This window comes from Pagrus major, chromosome 6, assembly GCF_040436345.1.
Source record: "Pagrus major chromosome 6, Pma_NU_1.0".
Taxonomy (NCBI): Eukaryota; Metazoa; Chordata; class Actinopteri; order Spariformes; family Sparidae; genus Pagrus; species Pagrus major.
The window spans coordinates 24,808,137-24,830,162 of NC_133220.1; the positions used below are offsets into that span (position 1 = coordinate 24,808,137).

At 42.3% G+C, this 22,026-nt stretch overlaps 1 protein-coding gene across 3 annotated transcripts in view; it reads left to right on the forward strand.

Annotated features, from left to right (window-relative positions):
* Positions 1–2,211: 2,211 nt before the first annotated feature.
* dlgap4b (discs, large (Drosophila) homolog-associated protein 4b) overlaps positions 2,212–22,026 on the forward strand; it is a 28,789-nt gene continuing 8,974 nt past the window's right edge. For 2 of the 3 annotated variants that reach the window (XM_073468770.1, XM_073468771.1), the window contains exons 1-8: positions 2,212–3,472; positions 3,643–3,857; positions 6,408–6,558; positions 8,309–8,564; positions 8,922–9,074; positions 18,579–19,018; positions 19,611–19,699; positions 20,724–21,211. In XM_073468770.1, coding sequence (XP_073324871.1) covers positions 2,270–3,472; positions 3,643–3,857; positions 6,408–6,558; positions 8,309–8,564; positions 8,922–9,074; positions 18,579–19,018; positions 19,611–19,699; positions 20,724–21,211 — 2,995 coding nt within the window. In that variant the 5' untranslated portion in view covers positions 2,212–2,269. Of the gene's footprint in view, positions 3,473–3,642; positions 3,858–5,578; positions 5,681–6,407; positions 6,559–8,308; positions 8,565–8,921; positions 9,075–18,578; positions 19,019–19,610; positions 19,700–20,723; positions 21,212–22,026 lie in introns of all 3 variants that reach the window. The other variant, XM_073468772.1, reaches the window with a different exon arrangement.

The following is a 22,026-nucleotide window of genomic DNA, read 5'->3' on the forward strand; positions in this document are numbered from 1 at the left end:
ATTAATTTCTCAGGGAATAATGCATGACTCTTGATGAAAATCTGCCATATTTAGGTGGCTGGTATCTATGAGTGAGTACGAAAGGAGACTATTGGTCCTTGGCTGAGATATGCGCTTTACTGAGTGCTATTCTAGTTTAAAAATAAGACATGGCTAAGATGTGTTTTTGGGGACTGTGGACTCTTTTCCAATTTGGTTTTAAACTTCTAGAAATGAAAGCCATTGACTGCAAAGTTGGCAGGAAACAGGAACCTTATATTGAGAAGTATAAGTGAGGAAAATAAATTTGCAATACATCCCCTCCCCACAGTAGCAGTCTCTAATGTTAGTATTTCATCTTTCTGGTATTTTTGGAATAAGAGGACCTGGTAAGAAACAAAGTGAGGATGTCATGTCCACAGTACACCACAAAGCCCACAAGCCTGCATTTGTGTGAAGCAGCTGTAAATGTATGAATTGGAGGTGGCATTGGCCTGCCTACCTCTGGATACATCAAAAATAAATGTACTGTGCTGAAGATGAGATTGACTTTTTACCACTTTATTAGTTTTCTTCTAGTTTTGTTGGCTGGAACTCTGCAGGGGCTCTAATGACAAGACATATTCTTCATTTTAGTCCAGTCTAATGCACATACACTACCTGCTATCATACACGGCAACGACTATTTATCAATCTTCAAGAGAAACTTGAGAAGAGTGTGGTTTCACTTTATTATATATCCACCAAAATATGCAAGGGATCATCTGAATATTAGATGGTTGAGCTTTGGGGCAGCAGCCAAGAGAAATGATAGATGACAGATGGATTCAGGAAACATTTGTGATGGCTTAAAATAGCAACAAAGGACCCAAATCTCTTTGAGGTTTGGTCCACATGCTGTAGTGAAGTCAATTCTGGGGCTTCAGATAACCTGAGGACCCAAAGCAGAACATAATCTATTCAACTGCAGTCACTTCACTACACCAACAGAGATAAGGAAGCAGCATGGGTATTGAATAGACTATCAATAATGATATCTACTTAAAGGGAAGAGCTCCTTTATTCCAGCAGGAGTGATAAAGATTTGACAGATTTACTTTATTTATTCAACATATAAAAAATGGACTGTATTCTTTGGGCTCAAATGTAAGCATCTTATTTTCCTGAGAAAGAGAGCACACCTGCTCCCCGGCACTCTTTTTTGCAGAAAAATGTGATTTTCTCTTTCTTTTTTCCATGCTGAGTAAGGAGGCACTGCATATTATACCTGTCAATAATAATAATTTGCACTGCCTTGACATGATATCCCTCATCCCTTACCATCTATCATTTTCATGACAAGAGGTACCACCCTTGCCGCCTGGCCAGGCAGGGCATTGGCACAGCTTGACTAGGAGGACAAGGAGGTGTAGCCGCCAGCTCATGCAACCCACCACCCACTGGTCAATTCCTCTTCACCGGCTTCACTATGACAGTCTGCCCGCCATCTTTGGCTCGCCATGCAAAGATAGGACAGGAGCTCAGCAATCAGTGCCAGGGATACCCACTGGAGGTGGGAAGAGGAAAGCGAGGAAATGGTGGAGGAAGAGAGAGAAGGAGAAACAGATGGAGAAAGAGTGCTACAAGCTGGAAGAAAGAGCTCTCTCAGAGATTTGACTGTTCAGTATCACAGCTAACCTGAAGGACATGCAGAGAGACATTTTTTTATTCGCAAATGTTTTTGAGTCAATATCCAATTCCCCAAAACACAAAGTCTATTTTGTCGATTTGTGCACTTGAATGAAAGTGTTAATGCTCTGTGAAATAATGTTCTTCTACTCTTCTTTTCCAAATGTGATATTTGTTTACTGGCTGCTGGCATGTACGCCCCACATAGCTGTGGAGGTGTCTGTAGTTACGGATGACTGCTTGCAATTGTTGTTTTTCCCATAATGTATGCCCTGGCCCACTGGCTGCAGCACATCATTGTTCCACACGTTGTTTTTCCATTCACTTCCAGCATTTGAACACAGATGTTCACTGTGGGAAGCAGTGGAAAGTTGGCTTATTCACTGCACAGTATTTCCCTCGCAGCCCTACAGCTAGCCTGTTTATATTCTGGTTTGGCACAAGAGTGGGCGTGTGTGTGGCTGAGCTGATAGAGTTTGAATTTGTGTGTCTCATTCTAAACCTCTCTCCTCTTTCTCATGTTGTGTCCTTTTTGCTCTGTTTTATAGGAATCACCTTCGGGGTTGTCAGTCATCTCTACTCGGCCTGGGGGTCTTATAGAGGGTTGGACCTCCTCGCCACCATGAAAGGGTTGGGGACCAACCGTAACAGACACCTGTCTGACTCCTGTGAACCTCCATCAGGCCATCCTGACGCCCTCTACACTCAGAGGACCAGCACCCTGCCACGCAGCCCTTACCTACTGAGCCCCACGATGGACCACTATGGCACCATGGACCCCCACCTCTACCAATCAGCCAACCCTGGCTCCCTTCCTCCTGAGTGCATGCTGCCCCTCAACAACCAGCTGTCCAACAGTAGCACCTTCCCCAGGATTCACTACAACTCCTACGACCAGTCTGACTTCTCTCCACCTGGGGACAGCATCGGGGGGATAAGTACAGGCACCATGGGCACATCCATGTCCCTGGGCATGGGGACAGGGATGAGCATGGGCATGGCGGGGCTGAGTGGACGAACACCTATGATTACAAGCGGCTCAGCAACTATATCACATCATATGACCAAGAACCAGGCACCACCCAGTCTACTGGATTTTGACAAGCAGCTACCTGGAGGCCGTGACGGGTTCAGCACATTGCAGTTCCATCGATCGTCTGCCGTTGCTGCCGACAAGCAGCGCACAGACAGTCCTGGTCGCATCCGTTACATGCTGCACTCAGTGCAGAAGCTCTTTGCAAAGTCCCAGTCACTGGAGAGCCACAACATGAAAGGAAACATCAATGGACGCTCCACTGGCAGCGGTGGAGGCTCATCTGGCACTGAAGACAGTGGGAAGCAGAATCGTAGATCCAAAAGTAAAGATCGGGGTACAAAATCAGAGGCGACTGCCAAGCGACGACCACGCTCCAACATGTCAGGGTACTGGAGCTCAGATGATCTGGACAGCAGCGATTTGAGCAGCTACCACAACACCATGGCCATGATGACTCTGGGGCGTCCAACCGGCCATGACAGCCAGGGCGGCCAGAGCAGATACATCCACAGCGGCTACAACACTATCAGCTCCTCAAAAAGCAGCAACGACATGAAGTATCCGGCACTTCCTATGCCTGGGGGGGGAGGAGGTGGTGGAGTAGGTGGAACAGGAGGACTGCTATTAAATGATAATGACTATATGAAAGGAGGGTCCTGGTCCACACTGACCATGGGCCAGCCGAGACAGGTGATCCAGAAGGGCTCAGCTACTCTGGACAGGTCCATGCTCAAGTCCAAATCCTGCCAACAGGAACTAACCTGCAACTACCTACAGGTTGGAAGGAGGGTGAGTAGACCTCAGGAGAATTCAGTTATGTTTAAAGAGTATTTATTTTTACAGGCTCATTAACACCTATTTCCATGCATAGGCTCAAAGTATCCTACTGTCAAGAGCACTAATACAGTGATAAAGGGATGACATATAAACTAATTTTATCTACTTAATGCTGCCTGTAGGGTGATTGGAGTAGCACATTAGGCCGCAGTGGGGGTGCCAATGAAATCCCATGTCGGCGGATGCGCAGTGGAAGCTACGTGAAGGCCATGGGAGACATGGAAGACAGCGATGACTCGGAGGGAAGCCCCAAACCATCGCCAAAAACGGCCGCTCGTCGCCAGAGCTACCTCAGGGCTACGCAGCAGTCTCTGAGCGACCAGCTACCCCCACGCAAGTAAGACAACAGACCGGGCTTTATTATGGAGTGCACATTCACATTTAACAGCAAGGGAGACGGCCTCATGTTAAAGGTTCAATCTGTGATTCAAATGTAAACTGAAGCAGGGATATGAGTTAAGCCAACTTATTCTGGGTGTACAGGAAGGAAACTATCACGCCCAGCCTCAATCTCCAGTATGCAGGAAAATACAAATGCATACAACATGCACACACAAATACACACAGGCCCCGCTGCGCTTACTCACACGTAGAATTAAGTGGTGTCAGACTCCCTGTTGTCATCCACATGCCTGCCTTACTACTATACCTCATCTGTGATTTACCTTCCGGTAGTTGAACCCACAAAACATATACAGATAACATTTGGGAAGTAATACAATATGACACTGACTTTTGTTTCCACTCAAACACTAAATCACCATAAATCAGCTTCATCTCTTTAACTGACTGGCACTGCGCCTCACTTATCTTTGAATTACATACCTCCTTGCAGGCAGTAACAGTATGTAATGCAGTTGCAGTGGGACGTAGCTGAGTTCACTGTGCCTTTCAGGAAAATGAAAATGAAAATACATTCATATTCATATTCATTTGAATCCAAGGCAACATTATACAAATTTAAGCAAGACATAACTGTCGTGTTTTGTAATGTCGACTCAGATTTCTGAGCTCAAAGTGATTCAGACATTTGCAGAGGAACAATCCCAAAGCCCTAAAGTGAGAGAAAGTTTTTCGGCAGCAGTTACATCTGCTGTCTAAGATAAAATAGATTCTGTGTTGCTTGAAATGACTGTCGGAAGGGATCTGCTTGAGAAATTTATGAAATTTTAATGATTCAATTTATTTTTCTCTTTTGCCATAGATATTCCCGCTTGGCATGCTCTACTGTACAACCCCGACTTCCAAAACATTGTGACTTACTTAGAAACAGAATGCAAACATTTCCACGCGAAGTGTGTTTACCGAGAACAGATTTACAAAGCGTTACAAAGTGATGAACCTCTCTCCATCCTTGCTTGTGAACGAGAGAGCCTTTTGATGTTGCCACTTTCAGACCCAATCATGACACTATCGCCTGTTTAAGTGTGGAATGTTCAGAACAGCGTCGTTTTCTTTGTACTATTTTTTTTTTATTGAATATAATTCAAAAAAGGATTAGCAATTTATTAAAATGTATTACATTCTATTCTTGTCCCAACTATTTGGGAATCAGGGTTGTATTTTGGATATGTTTCTAGAGTTTTGTCAATGCATTTAGATACAGAAATAAATAAATTTAACCAAGCTTTAAATTTTCTTCAGCATGCATGCACAGTATATGATATATATACATATATGTATGTGATATATAATAATAGACCTTCTATAGCGCATTTATTGTTTTTTGTCGTCCTTAAGTTTAGAGGTTGCACTGCTGTACTTTATGCAGACACTCTGACAGTGGGCTTATTTCTGATCAGAGTGAGAGATCGAGTGTTGATGTTAGAAAATACTCCTTTCAGCTGAAACAAGAGGGCGTCATCCTGGAAGACACAGCCACGGGCCAACCTGACAAACACACTTCCACATATGATTTCAAATCCCTAGTCTCTGTTTAGAAATATAAGGATTCTTCCCTAACGTGTGCTTGAGTGACTAACCCTACTGCCCCTGCCAATCCCTGACCATCCAACCCCACTCTCTTTCGGTCTGCTCCACCCCTCTTGGCGTGAGCAGCAGAACCCTGGATTTCACCTTGTTGCAGGGGGAGCTGGATGCCCTGTGGTCTCCACTCCACAGTGTGTCCTCTCTGCACCAGCTGGGCAGGTCAATGAGCAGGTCAGTGATAGGTCTGTAAGCCACGTCTCAGGGGTGGGGTGCGATGTCTGATTGGATCATTAGCAATCGATGACTTTGCACCGCCTCCCTCAGATGAAGTCAGTGGCATCTCCAAATGCCAAATTCACGCCCTGCTGCCAACAACTGCCAACCTCCCTTAAGCTTGTAAATACCATCTGCCCAGTGCTTTTAGGTGAAAAGTAGCTGAGTTTGACACTATTCCAATGAGGGGACATCTGTGTCCCAAGACCATGGCATGGCAGCTTACTACACATGTAACTATCACTGTGTGCCAACAAAGAATATGTAAAAACACAACTTCAGAGCTGCTGTTCGATTAAAGCTGAAGCTGTTCTTGATGGTACGCAGAGCTGTGTACATGCGCCTGACATCACTGGCTTTGCATGCTCAGATGCTAAAATTAGATGAAATTGGAATAGAATAGAGATGAGGTTTCATGACTCATAAAATCAAAGTGGAAATGAAAGGGATAACTTGAATAATCCGCCTTTTGTCTCTCTTTCAATTCCTGGTTTTTGCTGATCGTTCATGTTCTCCCACGTTCCATGTTTCCCTTCTGCCTCCCTGTCATCGTATATTAACATCAACTCTTATTCCATCTTTTCCTTGAATATGTGCTCACGCACTCCTGACATTGCCTTTAATTTTCCTACTTATATTTCACACATCTCCTTTATCTTGTTTTGCTTCTCAACTTTCTTCCCAGCTGTCTTCCATCTCTCCGAGAGCTCTCCAATAACCGCAGCCTGGACAACCTAGACTGCATTGGGGGCACAGGCTCATCTTTGCCACCCTGGGATGACGATGACTTCAGCCAGGCCTGCAGCACTTTGGGCAGACGTAGCTGCTTGGCACAGGTCAGTGCTTTCCTGGACAAGACAGGCAGGGATTGTGTTAAACGTGCAGTTTGGTGAGCTTTCACAGGCCAAATAATGAATTCCTGTTCCTCTCTGACTGTTTGTATCTCTTTTTCTCTCATTAGCTCTGCAGATATTTTTCTAATGAGCTAAGAATACATTTGTACTCGGAATTTACATCACTTAGCTCCTAGCAAACTTTCTACTTTCCAATCACCAGTGAGTATCAAAGGGCCCTTTGTCTGCCTTGAGCTACTAGCACTCATTTCCGTAGTATAATTTGAATATTCACAGATACAGCTTGAATGACTGACAAAATGAGCTTCCAGTGAACAAAGAATCCCTATTTTTGAAATGTAACTCATATTCATGTTATCAACCTCAAAGCCAAATGAATGACATTGGTAGTTTTAAGTCTTATTCATCTACTTATGTAAGAGCTATTAGCCTCCCGCTGACAAGGTCACTATGATGATGAACAACTGTACGAAGTGGCTCTGATCTTTTTCAATGAACTAGTGAAATGAGGCAGTGCGGGCTATTAGTACAGGATTTGCACCCAATCACTGACAAGCCACCACATTACAACAAATGTGTCCAGTATGTGAATATATTGCTATGATTTGCATTAGTGAGACCAAAGCAGTGAATCAAAGAAATAAAGTTATTTTATGATTATTTCACAGCGGTTACCTTCTAAAGCACAAAAAAAAAACCTATAAGTGCATGTTTTGTCCTGTTCACTGTTTGCCTCTCAGCTCTGCCTGTGTGTGTGTGTGTGTGTGTGTGTGTGTGTGTGTGTGTGTGTGTGTGTGTGTGTGTGTGTGTGTGTGTGTGTGTGTGTGTGTGTGTGTGTGTGTAGCCCCGCCCTTAGTCAAACAGACACACAGACCTGTAGCGCGTTATGACAAGACACCTCACTGGCCAAAGGTTGATGCCCAGAAACATAATAAAAGAAGATAATACAAGCAGAGGGCAGGGTCTCTGCAGATACAGATGTCCCCACACACTTCTAGTTCGTGATGATTGGGAGGGATTCGTTTACACTATTTTTTAAGGAACTCCTGCACAGTATACCTTTAACATGACTCCAACATGTGTGTAGGTAAACCACCAAATACTGTGCTTCAATTTCTTTTTTTGTTACCTCTACTTACTGAATGACCAAAATAACTTTGCCACAGACACATTGTTTTTTTCTTCTGCTCAGGCTGTTTCTGTCAATCAACAGAAAATGAAACCCATCATCTGCAGGGCTAGTTCTTATTCTTCAAAAGAAGTCACAGAAACACTTTTTATGAGCCTGCAGTTGCTGCATAAAACATACTAAAAACTTTATCAAAGTGATGTCTTATGCCTTGGTATTGCTTTTGTTCTCTGTACGTTGACAGTTCTTTTATAACAGGACATGTAGGAACTGTCAAAAATGAAAATGCATTTTACGGATGAAATCACAGCCCATCAAGAAACCCATCATGAATTAAAGCAGGAGGAGCAGCACTGGTTTCGCTGGGGTTGAAAAGCACTGTGATCTGCTCGACTTAGGACTAATTTGCACTCAGTTAACATTTGACCCTTTTGGTGTCGTTTTATCGCATCCCATCAAATGTGTCTTACAGCTGAGTAGTTAATGGTCACCTCCATCGCTGGGAGCAGCTACTGTGATCAAAATAAACCCACTCATACAGTACACTTCTCTTTGCTTCACTACTCCTACGTCTTTACCCATCTTGTCCTTTCCGTCCTCCAGCTACGGGACCTGGAAATGAGTCATCATTATGAGGACCGCAGCTCCGACTCCACGTTCAGAGATTCCCGTTCCCACTCTCAGGACAACTCAGAGCCTCCAGACCTACCCATGCCAACATGCTTCCGATCACGCAGCCACAGCTACCTGAGAGCAATCCAGGCTGGCTGTTCCCAAGACGACGACACAGCATCCCTGGACTCAGGCTGCTCACCACCTCTGACTGACTCCACCGTTCGCACCTACAGCACCAGCACTGGTGAGTCACTGGCTGAAAGGCGGATGGTTAACTTGTTGCAAATACATTTATTTGACCTTGTAAACCATATAAAGTGGGAAAATCGAAGAGTTGTAATTATTGACGCAAACATATGAATGATTTATTTCAAACATAAGCAATATATACAGCACATATATATTTTGTTATCTATTAAGTTGTGACCCCTTTTCCAGAGTCACGCAGACACGTGGGCCAAATTCTTGCTTTGATTTGTTTTTTTTCCATAACATTGCTTTGAATGCTTTTCATAACCTCGGTCCAGGGTGGGACACAATTCCACCTACATGCACACACCAGCAGTTTTAGCTCAAATGCAGCCTCTTTTGCCCATGCTAGACGACCTTCCTGCACAGTGGCAGACATGGAAAGAACAGTTTGGCTCTTACCTGAAAGCTTCTGGCTTGGACAAAGCCCCAAAGGAGAAACAGCTTGCAATTTTTCTTCAGCGTTTGGGGACAGACAGACCTCGCATCCTACCCACACACACAGGTAACAAATTCAAACCAGATCCTCTTCCCTTAAAAAGATGTTTACAGTTTACATTTACCAATTCCCGGACAACTAAAGAAAATAAAAATACTAAACCCGACTCTTGGCAGTGCAAACAGCTGCAGTTTGGCATCAAAGCTCTTCCCTGACAGCAGTTGGACAGACACTAGATCACACTGCTGCTCCAGATGAAGCTTCACTGTGAAACTTTGGTCATCATTGAAATTATTACAGGACACGGCAACACAAGAGTAGCCTTTGCATTTTGTTTGGTAATGATGGTGGTTTGTTTGCTTTAGCAGAACGATTGTAAATGTGTGTGATGATGACACAATAGGTAAATAAGCTTCCTACTGATGCTGACAACATAGTTCTCACTGAGTTATGTGCATCTGCTTGGGTTTTTTTTTTATTACCAGCATCCACATTGTGGCGCCCTTCACCACAGGCCATGTAGAGTCCATGCTGCCTTCATGAGAGTAGAATTTTTCACCATTTAGTCTGATAATGCTGAATTTCTCCAGGATAGTCATAATCAGTCGATGTTATTTGCTGTTTTTAGCTGTTTTGTTGTTGTTTTTTCACGAAAAGAAGACACATACACTTGATGGTAGAAAATTAGCTTTTCCCCTCTTATAGTTAGCATCTGATTTTATTTCTCAGAATTTCGATGATTTCATTGTGTGCTGTGCAGCTTTAATAGTGCATTTTGGTGGTTCAGTGGTCTGAAGTGTGTTTTTGTGCATAAGTACAGGCCAGGGTGAGGTGACCTGGAGGGGGAAGAGCCTCATGACTGTGCTGAAGGAGAGCACAATTAGAGCAGAGAGGGTTTTTTTTGTTTTTTTTTGGCACCAAACAATAGAACTGTGTCCCCAGAACTCTACTCTACAACAGTATCCATGTCGTTATTCAATCGTCTCTGAAAATTTGCGCCCAAATCACATTTAGCTGCAAAAATGAAAATGTGGAGTTAGAATGTCCGAGCTGCTCCTGAAGGCACCAGCAGACGCGCCACCACGCCTCCCCCGGGCTCACAGACAAACAAAAGGCAAACGGACCCCACAGCCTGACACACTGGGACTGTGGAGTCCAGTTACAGATCCCTCTACACACTTGAGCATTTATTGAAGACACCACTGTGTCTGTGTATTTGTCTGCGCCTGACAGCAGGGTAAGTTTATGTGATGAAAGTCGTGTTGTTGTAGTTTTTAACTTTTATTGTGCCCAGTGTGTTTTCTGTTACTAACGTCAGTAGCCTAGCTTGTTTGGTGACGAAACTACCGTTAACGTCTGCTAACGGTATTTAGCTTAAATATCTCGTTTAGTCTTCCCACGGATACTTGAACACCTGTAACAAACCTTAAGGCCGCGGTTTTACTTCACTGTATGGGTGTGTTGTTGACAATGAATGTCAACTTCAGCAGGTGCCATTTGACCATCACCTTCAGCGCTAACAAAAGTATTGTTGGGTGCTCAAGTATTCCTCTGTCTCATACTGATAACAGCATTAATAGCGCTTAACTAACTTTCAGCACAAAGATCACATTAGATGCTTCTTGGCTGCCCTGCTGGAGCTAAATTTGGAGACATATCTCATTTGTCTTTGTTCGATTTAAGAGGTATCTAGAAAATAAAGAGTCAGATGCAAACACATGTAGACCATTATGCAGAACAAAAAAAGAGTGTGTAGAAAATTAGGAAAATCAAAGAATTTGAGGCAGCTCTAACGTTAGTTTGATATCTCCAAGCTCTGTGCTCACCAGAGCCCAACCAATACTTGATTATTTAATTTTTGGGGGCCGATGCTGATACCTATATTAGGAAGTAAAACATTGTGATATTAATTAATCGGCTGATATACACACATTTTTGGCAGTGATCCCTTAAATGTGTCAGACACACAGCTAAAGATATGTAACAGAGGCAAGACACAGTTTAACAATACACTTTATTGTCTAAACATCAGTGCACTGAAACAGTAACCTTTCACCTGGACTTGAATAATTATAAATTATCCCAAGCATTGTTTTTCTGCATTGTAATCTCTCATTAGAGAGTTTTCTTATTGCCACATATTGGACAAGATAAATGCAGATACAGATGTATGTGTGATATATAATATAATATCATCCAACTTATTTATCGGTGGGGCTCTGGTGCTTGCTGTTGTTATTTCTTTCTCCACAACTGCTTCCTTCATTGAGATGTTCTGTAGTCTGTTATGCTTTCAGTGGTGCTGTTTGATACTTTATTTACTGTATAAATTATTGAGTATTCCCTACCATGTCTACAAAGTGCTCTGTTGCTCATATCAGAAAAGCATGTTCCCACTCTGTGTGCACGTTCATGGCTGGGATGCTCCATCACAGATTACTCCAACTGTATAAAGACAAGTTATATTTAGCTGTCTGGATGGGTCTTTAGCTGCCTACAGTAAGAAGTGTTCACATATCTTCATAAAGGCTGCCTCTTTTTGGTTGCTGAAATGGAAAATTGGCCTTCACGGGGGATTATTTGAGGGCTGCCCCACTTTTGTCCCGCATGGTGTCCTGTGTATTGCAACATAGATTAAATCCCATTTTGAGGTCACATTTAATACAAAAAGTCTGTGCTGTGTTGTAGCTGAAGCTTTTAACGTGATAATTCATTGGAATAATGGCATTTGTGACAAGGGAGTGGCGATCATTTCGGGCAAGGTTGTCAATGTCGTATGGCTGTTAATTGATTAAACAATACAGACGGGTCAACTGGCAGGCAGCAGGCAACTTGGCAAGCGATACTAGACTGTTAAATAGAGCATCACAATCCACCTTTTGTCTCTCACTGTTTGTGCTTCTTGTCCAGCTCCAACTGACCACTAACTGTACTACCTCAACCAAGCGGATTAAAATGTATATTTTTGCTGGGGCCAAAACTGTCCCTCTGGGTGTTTAATCTGCCCCGCAGTTATTGAGATTGTGTGATAGAGTTGCAACAATTAGTCGATTGAAAGAAAATTAATTGCCAACTCTTTTGAACACCGATTAACTGTTTAAGTCATTTTTATGCAAAAATGTTAAGTTTTTGCTGGTTCCAGCTTCCTAAATGTAAGGATTTGCTGCTTTTTTTTTTCATTTCTGATAGCAAAGGAAGAGCATTTGGATTTTGGACTGTTAGTGGACAAAAGAAGATATTTGAATTATGTGATGAGCATTTTTCACAATTTTGTCACATTTTATTGACTAAACAATTAATCCATTAATCGTGAAAATATATTTTTTAAAATATGTCCCCAATTGTGGGGACCTGATCCTAAGATACACCAATAACTTCTTTACCCTCAGTTTTTTTTCCTCCATAGGGGATTTAATAAGCGAGATGGGAGGCAGATTGGGTCAGTCAGTGAAATGATGCATTGTGTAATGTGCCCCAATGAGGGGGGAATGAATGCATTGAAATTAAAAAAAGATAAGCATTTTAGACCCCGGTCTGTTCACTGAATTGTGGCTAATGTGATGACATGCCAAGGACCTTATTTTACTTTCATGTAATCTGAATTATTACATTCTGACTTTGGGGGGGAAATGTTATACCATCTGTGTGTCTCAGATTGCCACTTTGCAACATTCCTGTCAGTATAACTTTTGCATGACATAGAAAGTCTGTATTAAGTAGGATTTGGGGGTCTAAAAAGATGTGCTACCAAACAACAGTGATGTCATTGTGGGAACTGTGGTTGGATAATTATTTCTTGGTCTTCCAAGGCAAAGTAAAATGCTATTAACAGGGAGGAGACCACTGTGTGGGTTCTAGCTAATTAAAGTTGACCAAAGTTTCCAATTTCCATGTTTTTTCTTTCAGTTTGTGAGTATTTAGCCAACCTTGACATGGTGAAATGATGAGTGCAAAGCAGTCATGGGGCTGTTGGAAACTGTTTTCAGCTGCTCTAGCTTCTTGCAGCTAATTGTTTCCCAGCCTCGAAAATCACATCTTGAACCAGGGCTCACAGCGGACAACAGAACCACTGTCCAGATGGCATGAAAACAGCAGTGCTCAGCGCCCACTCCAGATTCCGCTCAAACATTTTGGCACAAAGCGTCTGGTTGTTAAATTCCCTTTTGTAGAGCAACCAATAAGTTCTTCTAAGCAGCTCCTGTACACAAATTCAGCTTATTTAAGAGCCAGCAGTGTTTGGCTTCATGTCCATTTTCTAAAGCTCTTTTCGGTGGTAATGATGAGTGTTTGATTTAGGAAAGGCTTTGTCAGCATTGGTCCTATTGTCAAGGATGTCTTTTATGCTTGCACAGCTGTGTATGTTTGTGTGGCTGAGTTTTGTACAATAAGCACAGGAAATGGTCTGAATTAGAGCATGTGCATCTTACTGTCCAGTTTCTGACATGACATGCATTTAAAAAATAGTGTCGTAAATATAGTATATTTACGACAGTGTCGTAAATATACTATATTTACGACACTATATCTATCACTAGTTGCTTACCAATTTCACTGCTGAGATCAGGGATGTGGTAAAAGCAATAGCTACAGCCGCAGTACAGTATGAACTGTAGATGCTGTGGTTAAACTCCAAACTTGTTTAAAACCTGTCTGCTCACTTGTGTGGTTTTCCATTGTTTAGCTTTGTCCAGTAGAATCAGTGCATCCCCATATCTCAGTAATGAGAATATATGATAATAATATCTCGGTAGATATGGGTTTATTAACATCAACATATAACATGCTAACTTTTTTGATTGGCGTCCCTTTTACATTTGCTGATTTGAGATCAATATTGAGTGTGAGATTTTAAAGTTTAAGAAGACTGGATTTCTACAGCCATGCTGGCAGCCTTGTGAGACTGTACTGCAGCTAAATGCTAATTTCAGTATGCTGACATTCTCTCAATGACTCAAATCGAATCAGAAAGACAGGAAGAGCACTCTCTTGACTATTTAAGGTGCAGACACGAGGACCATTAAAGCTTCAAAACCTTAAAAAACAGAATGACAAAGCTGACATGCTGATGCTCAGAAGGTTTGATGTTTACCACGTTCCCCATCTTAGCTTTGCATCTTAGTATGCCCTTATTTCCTAATTAGCAGCTAATACAAAGTTCAACTGAGGCTGACATTATTTTTTCATCTAGGTGTGTTTAATCATACATTAAAGTATGATTGCAATTCAACCTGATGATGGAGAAATATGGAAAGTGAGGGGATCACTAAAATTGTTTTGAAAAAATCCTTTAGGGAGGAATGTCTGTACTAAATTAAATGGCAATTTATTTACTAGTTATAGAAATGTCTGTCTTTACCAAAGTGGCGGACCGACCGACCTACCACCACTTTAAGAAATCTGTGCTGTAGAGCTGTAATTATGACTTCTTCCAAATTGACTTAAAAATACATTATCTTTGCCATTTTCCGTACAACTATTTCTTGTTTGTTATAGTGGTAAGCTAAAATGGGCTGATAATATTGACCCGCCACATTTATTGTGTCCAGCTCAACTACTTTATCTCCGGCCTAATCTCAGAGGCAGCTGTCAGTTATGATTTTAGGGCTTGTTTTTGGTGAGTAAAGCAGATTCAGTGGTATTAAGACTTAAGGGTGAATTCTGTTCAGAATGACGAAAGCATGATGTGACACTTGGAGAGAACTGCAGGGCAGGTGTCCAAACACAAACACAAACACGCACGCACACACACACACATCTATGCCCTCTCACACCCAGTAAGTGACAGCTATCCTGCAGACTAGGATGCAGAAGTGTAGACGATGCATCACATAGCTGCCACAACAGTGACAATCCTATTCTGCCTAGCATCCATCTCTGTCACGAGTGGGAACATGGAGAGTGAAAAGCTGTTTCAGCAGCAGGTTTTCCTGAGCGAAGGCGAGGGTGGTGGTCAGAGGCCAGTGGATAATCTACGGCTAGTGTGCTGTTTAGCTATGATGGATGCTAACCTGCAGGTTTTTGGAATAAATCTGTTAGACTGGATTTCTGTTTTGCAAGATGCCAAAAGAGGGTGAGAGCTGTTCTGAATTGTTTGACATCTCTGTTTACTATCGTGGATGTCAGGGACGACTTTTTGACAAGCAGACGAGGACATTTGGAGTGATGTTTGTATTTAGGGATGCAGGATATGGATTTCCTTTTCAGCCGATAACTATAATCTGTATTAGCCAGCTCCCCCTGACCAACCTGTAGTTTATGCACACCTGAGGGTAAAAAGGGCAGAGATGTAATGAGCAAAGATGGATGATTTATTATTCTACAGCTCTAATGACATTTACTAGCTTCAAATTTGTAGCCCTGTTCCTCCTCTCTCACTTATACTGGGCTATAATTTCACCAATACCAATAAATAGCTGATAATATAAATTTCCCAATATATGATCGATAATTTATCTGTCCAATGATTATCTACCATCCCTAATTGTATTGTCAGCTTATTTCCAATGATTGCTGAACATCTGAAAGGGTGTATGTGTGTTTCCAGTTTCCTCTCTTTGATGTTCATGTGTAGGATATACAGCCTCAGCCAAGGCCTGGAGATGGTCTAATTTGGGTGCCAGTACTTTGGCTTCACTGGTATGTGAGCTCAAGTGCATTTGAGCAGTTTGCCATTCAGTGTCTTAGCTGGTTTCATGTCTCTCTCCTGGAAACATTCAGGTGTAGAGTGTAGGGGTAGAGGTGTGTTTGAATGTATTATTTATAAATGAGGATAAAAGGATCAGAAGATTGGACACTGATCAACTGCAGAGCCTGTCTGCATTTGGCTCCACACTACTTTTGTACAACACAGGAGAGGGTTCTGACTGAATCAGTCATTCTGGGTTATATTTTTTAGTTTTAAAGAGTCAGAATCATCAAAGGAAAGCCCAAACTATGCTGAGCTCACAGCTGGAATGAACTGGATGAACTTCTGGTTAAATATCAGCCAATGGCGCACTGCAAATGTAAAAGCATGCTTCTCTAAATAACAGGGGAGCAAACCCACAAAAACACAGTAACTCTTGAAGACCAGGAGGACTGTGGAGCCAATCGTGGGGCATTTGTTCAGGCTGATACATTTCTCTGGAATAGCTGACTGACAGCAGTTTAATGACTCAGCTAAGGGGTTTAATCTGACACAAAGATATGTGTGAGGTTCACATTAGAGATGAAGCTAAGAAGTGGATTAGAACAAACAACAACCCTTTGTTTGAGTGTTTTCTCAACAGCTCACATGTTTGCTAAAAGGTTTTTTCAAATTCCTTGATGACTCGTCGAGTTCTCTGACCACGTTCAGACAAGCAACACGAGGCATAAACTGTTTGCTTCATGCAGACATCGTCATGTAGTTTCTTTCCTTGACTGTAGGAAATTGTGACTATTATAATGTTGTATTTATTAGTTTCACAAAATACCTCAAAGTTGGTGATATTGTATCGTGTCTATGAAGGCTTTTACCCTGTGAGTGCCACTGCTTTTAGTACTGGATGGCTCAGCGCTACAGAAAGATGTCAGCCCACTTACCAGTGTCAATAAAACAACCAAGTGACTGGTCTTAATCAAATTCAAATAGATTTTAAACTGACCATTCACATATGTAGTATGTCACATTTTATGGCTCTGTATGTAAGTGACATCCTAAGGCAATTAAATCTGAAAATCATTTCATCAAATTGATATCCATCATCTGGTGGTACTGCACAGACAGCAGCCTCTCTACAAATGCTTTCTACCACAGTTACATCTGTTGGAAGCATAGTTGATGTTAATATTAGGCTATGAAGGCATTAACTGTTCTATTGATTTACTGATTGTGGTGTAGGACGGACCATAATCACATACATGTTTGTAAGCAAAAACATCAAAGGGAAATGCAGGCTGTGTATGCACAAATTATATGATTATTTTAAGGTCTTAAAATAGAAAACCAAATATTCCAAATCTCTCTGCTCAGCCTCAAAATACACCCTGTTCTTCTCTATGTTCTTACTCCTTTATGGTCTTGTACTTGTTCCAACAGGTTTCAGTGGTTTTTTTGTGTGTGTTTTTTTTCCAGTGCGGTGTCAAATCAAGCATCTGTTTAAAGGATCTTGTAGTAGCCACAAGGTTCATAATGTTGCAACTATTCCCTGTTTAGATTATAGATTTTAGTGGTCCGGCATTGCACTACATTACCATATATGTAGTATAAGGAGACTTCTGTGGACTCTCGATAGAAGGCATCAGAGAGTCTGTGAATTTTCCTATAGGCAACAGGAGAGCCTTTGAGTCCTCCTATAATCTGTCTGCATAAGACTTCTGTCTGCTACTTAATTAGCTTTTTTTGTAACCATCTTGATGAATGAATACAATGTCAGATTTATGTTTCAACTGCGCACTACTTGTAATTTGGCACTACTTTGGCCAAATTTTATTTGAAGCCCATTAACGTGATCTCTTCTGATACTCCGTTTACGTCACTGGGTGAATTACTGCTCACAGACAGGCCATTTATTCCTGCTCTCACTGATACAGTACAGGCTGTAAGGGAAAGTTTCCATTGACGAGGACATTGATTTGTTTGATAGATAAGATAGCCTAAGTGAATGAGTGCTTCTACTCGTAAATGATGTAGTTGGACATAATGATGTCAGACTGGCAGAGGACAGAGCAGTGAAGGGAGATGTTTGTGTCTTTTCTGCGCAAAAAAATCTGCTGTTTACGCCAACTGTTGGACTCGCTGTGTGGTTTTCATTTAAGCCCACATAAAAGTTCCCACTGTAAGGAGCTAAGCATTAGATTGTTAACCCTGTGTATACGCTACCATGTGACTATGAATGTAAACAATGTAAAATAGTCCAATGTTAAGAAGGCTTCGTACTTTGTGTCTACTGGGCTTTTGTATAATTTAGCTTTTAAAAGAGTTAACTTTGCAAAGGTTGTACCATACAGTCTAATGTTCCTCTTAGTGGACAGTATGTGTCTGAGTGGTTTCTTTGCCTCCTCTGTCTCTGTGTACCTCTGGATTATCTCCTTTACAGTTGGAGGACATATTTCATCCGGCATTAGGGCGTGGTGTAGATTAATGTCGTTCAGCTTCTCAACCAAATTTGGTACTAAGAGTCAGATGGTCAACAAATTGCTTGATGTCATCACCTATCTCATGATCGAGGCTTTGAAGTGTGGTGTGTCTGTGTGGTTTCATTTAGTCACCTGTGTGGAACGGTATGTTGGTCTGATTTGATTTTCTGCTTTACTGATTCTGCTGGTGTCCCAGCTTTCATGCAACAATGTCCCTGTGTATTCATGTACAGTATGAAGCGTTCTGCTCTGGACATGCTGGTATAACTTGCTAGTCAATTCTTAGAGTGATGCTGATAAGCAGTTAGGGTGATGCTTTAAGCTGTTTTCAGTACTGCTTATATTTTCTGTAATTGATTCATTCACTCAAAGATTTGCTATCTTTCCCTCTGACATATGTAATCCTTTATTTATCTCTCTCTCTCGTGTCCTTTCCTCTCATTCTCCCTCCTCCCCGTTTTTCTCTGTCAGTCTCTACATGCATAACCACCTGTAAGAGAGCTGCTCCTCCGCCAGTGCCGCCGCGTACAACGTCCAAGCCCTACATCTCTGTGACAGTACAGAGCAGCACAGAGTCAGCCCAGGACAACTACCTGGACCAGCAGGACCGGAGGTCGGAGGTCAACAGCCAGTCAAGCCACGCTCACAGCAACTCCTCTGACAGCCTCGACAGTACCCGCGCCAACAGCCTGGCCAGGGGTATTCCCCGCCCTCCGCACATCATCCCAACTCCCATCGCCACCGCGAGAGATCCAATCGCCCCCACAACCTCCAATGCTTCCACTGAGACAAGTGACTCAGCCGTCCAGCATGAATCTCTGAAATTGGGAATAAATAAAGGGAATCTAGTGGCAGAGGAGCCCCTAGTGGCACCGGTACCCAGGCGGAAACTGTCCTCCATTGGAATACAGGTAGGCGACAAACAGGGCTGGTACAGTTGAATCTGTGCTGTTACCACATATTAACGCTTACTAAGGGTTGAGAGCGAGGCCTAGTCATGTTATTTTCTGAAGTGTAACTTGTTCTGCCTGTTGAGCTTGAATACAAGGGGGAAAAAAGCATTTTTAACAGTATTTGTCTGTGGTACATGGCAATATGTCTGAATGTGTCACTTCAAGCCCAAAAATGTGTTTCCAAGCATAAGGTCTCATTAGGGTGAACATCCCTCTATCATTAGAGCTAGTTGTGTTCCCCCTCAGCCTTAACTTTCTGTCCTGTACGTGCACAAATAACAGCCCTTTTCTCAGTTTTCCAGAGCCTGTCTCAATCAATTAATTGTGTCAATTGAAAACTGAGCACATTGTACAGATTTTATTTGTATTTTTCCGTTTCTATTCCAATGTTTTGGTTTGTCACTTGGTAAATTAAAATCCTTCAATAAAGTCTGTGATCAAGGGTCTATGAAATCCTTCATTCTAGGATGATTTAAGAGGAGTTAATGTTCACATTTTGAGTGTTTGGTCACTAAATGGCTTTTTTATGTCACTGTTTGTTTGTCCTAAGGTTGACTGTATTCAAGAAGTTCCACGAGAGGAGACCCCACCACCTTCCAAATTTCAGTCAATCGGAGTACAGGTGGAGGACGGGTGGCAGTAAGTCCTCTTCCTGTCCTTGTAACAACGTGAGGAATTTATATTATAGACACACACACTGCTCTGACTATTCTTTCCTTTACAGGAGCTATGTAGATGTGAAGTAATGTGAATGTCCGTTTTTTGTCTGAAAACTATCTTTGCGTGTTGTATTGTATTCTTGGCATGAGCATTTACTATTTACACTTGTCTCTGCTTACTGTATATTTTAGACCCATTTCTAGGTGTAGTTTAGCATTCTTTGCTCGTGATGTTTTGAATGCCAGGAAGTTCTTGGACGACTCATGCCTTCCTCATATATTTTCTTACTTTTGCATGCTGCATTTGGTGTTTTGTATGTAGCATCTGTTCTGAGTCCTGACTGATATTTTATCAACATAGCCAGCTGAACAATAGCTCCTCTGTTTATTTGTACGTTGTCCTTCCATATTGTACACACGTTTGTGCTTTGTGACAATCCCTCAGCTGTGTCGTTTGGTTCAACAATTACCAAAATATGGCTTCCCTTGTGCTTTCCCATTCTTTTGCTTTTCCTGTTCTCCTCTGATATCGGTTAAGATTCTTCAATCAAGCACTCCTAATATTTTGTTAGCTGACTGAATCGCCACTTGTAAGCATTTCCTGTGTGATATCAGGAAATGGAAATAATGTTTAGTGAAACAACATTTATGTTCAGCCTGCTCTTCCATTTACCATATAAAAACAAGAAGCTGGACTCCAAGTGATAAGAGGTCGGTTGATGCCGGTCTGAGTGCTCTATTATTATATATACAAAGCCTAGTCTCTAATCAATCCTGTTTATTCATATCTATATTGACCAGCAAAGTGACTCAGTGTTGAAACAAAGCATTGTGTGTTTGTTCCAGTAATGGAGACATAACTGTTGAATAATTTAGTGTTTTCTTTGTCCACTGCTGTGTACATAAATAGTGGAAAAAGAAAACCGAGTTTACAAAAATGAGAATTCTTGCTCTACAAAAAAGCCCATCTGTAACGATGAGTCTTACCTCCTTGTTTGTTTCAGGCTCAGTCGCTCCAGTAGCATGGCCTCAAAACAAGAAACAGACTCAGACACACAGGACATCCCCATCATCTCCCATGTTAATAATATCAAACACTCAGAGAAGAAAGTCATGGTCAATAGTGCCAGCCAATCCACAAGCTCCCCTCCTGGACATGACTCTTTAGACAACGGAGACGCTACTGGTGACGTCTCTTCACCCCCACCGCCCAGGCAGATCCTCAACCGCTCCACTACACGAAGTAGCTCCTCCTCCTTCTCTGAAAGTCTGGATCCAGCACTGGACCCCTCATCTCTACCACCTCCGGACCCTTGGCTGGAGAGTGGGAACGTCAGTAACAGCAGCGCCCCCCAGAGCGGAGGAGGGGGAACGCTGTGTCGGAGAGACGGCCACTGGTTTCTCAAACTGCTGCAGGCCGAGACAGGACGCATGGAAGGCTGGTGCCAGCAGATGGAGCAGGAGACCAAAGACAACCAGCTTTCAGAGGAGGGTAAGGCTGCCAGGGTAGTTCCAAAAACCTGGCAAAAGGTTATATTGTGAGACGGTGAACAACACTGTGTCAAAGTTTTAAAAAAGTTCTTCTAGGCCTTTCTTTCCTTACCAAAGTACTATAATGAGTTTCAGAATTATTAAAACATGTTTCATTAGCTGCTGGAGATCCAAAAATGGGAATGGCATGCTCCGTTTCTATTTCAGTGATAATATTTGATTACATTTTAAAGATTTACTCTTGGATTAGCTAAATGAATGTCCATCTCAATTGAGTTATTGGCCCAGAAATGGCAGAACAAAGTAGCCAAAGTGTTGCTGAAGTGAAACATGTGGCAGCCTTTTGAATGAACCCTGCAGCTTGAGCCTCTTCCAGAGGTCTGTTGCTGTCTGAGGCAGAACCTCATAACAGAGCTCTGTTATAGGCCTCTGCCTCAGGCCCTACAATCACTCAGACGTACACAGCATGGAGGGGATGAGGCGGTAATACCTGGGGTTACCACACACGAGCCGGCCTGTAATCCCAAGAATTACACAAATCTACTCTGGAACTGATTAAACCTCCAGATTAGATTAGTAGTTCAACATCAGCAGTGAGCACACACACACACACACACACACACACACACACGCACACACACACACACACACACACAAATACACACTGAACGCACCAACAAGAGGGCTTTGGATGCTCAGTTCATATCAGAAGCGCTGGATCAATGTGTGAACAAGGCTCTGTAGTGGGCTGAGGCCATATGTTCTGTGTGTGTGTTTGTGTATGTATGGCCTTTTTTACAGTAAAGTAGGCAGCAT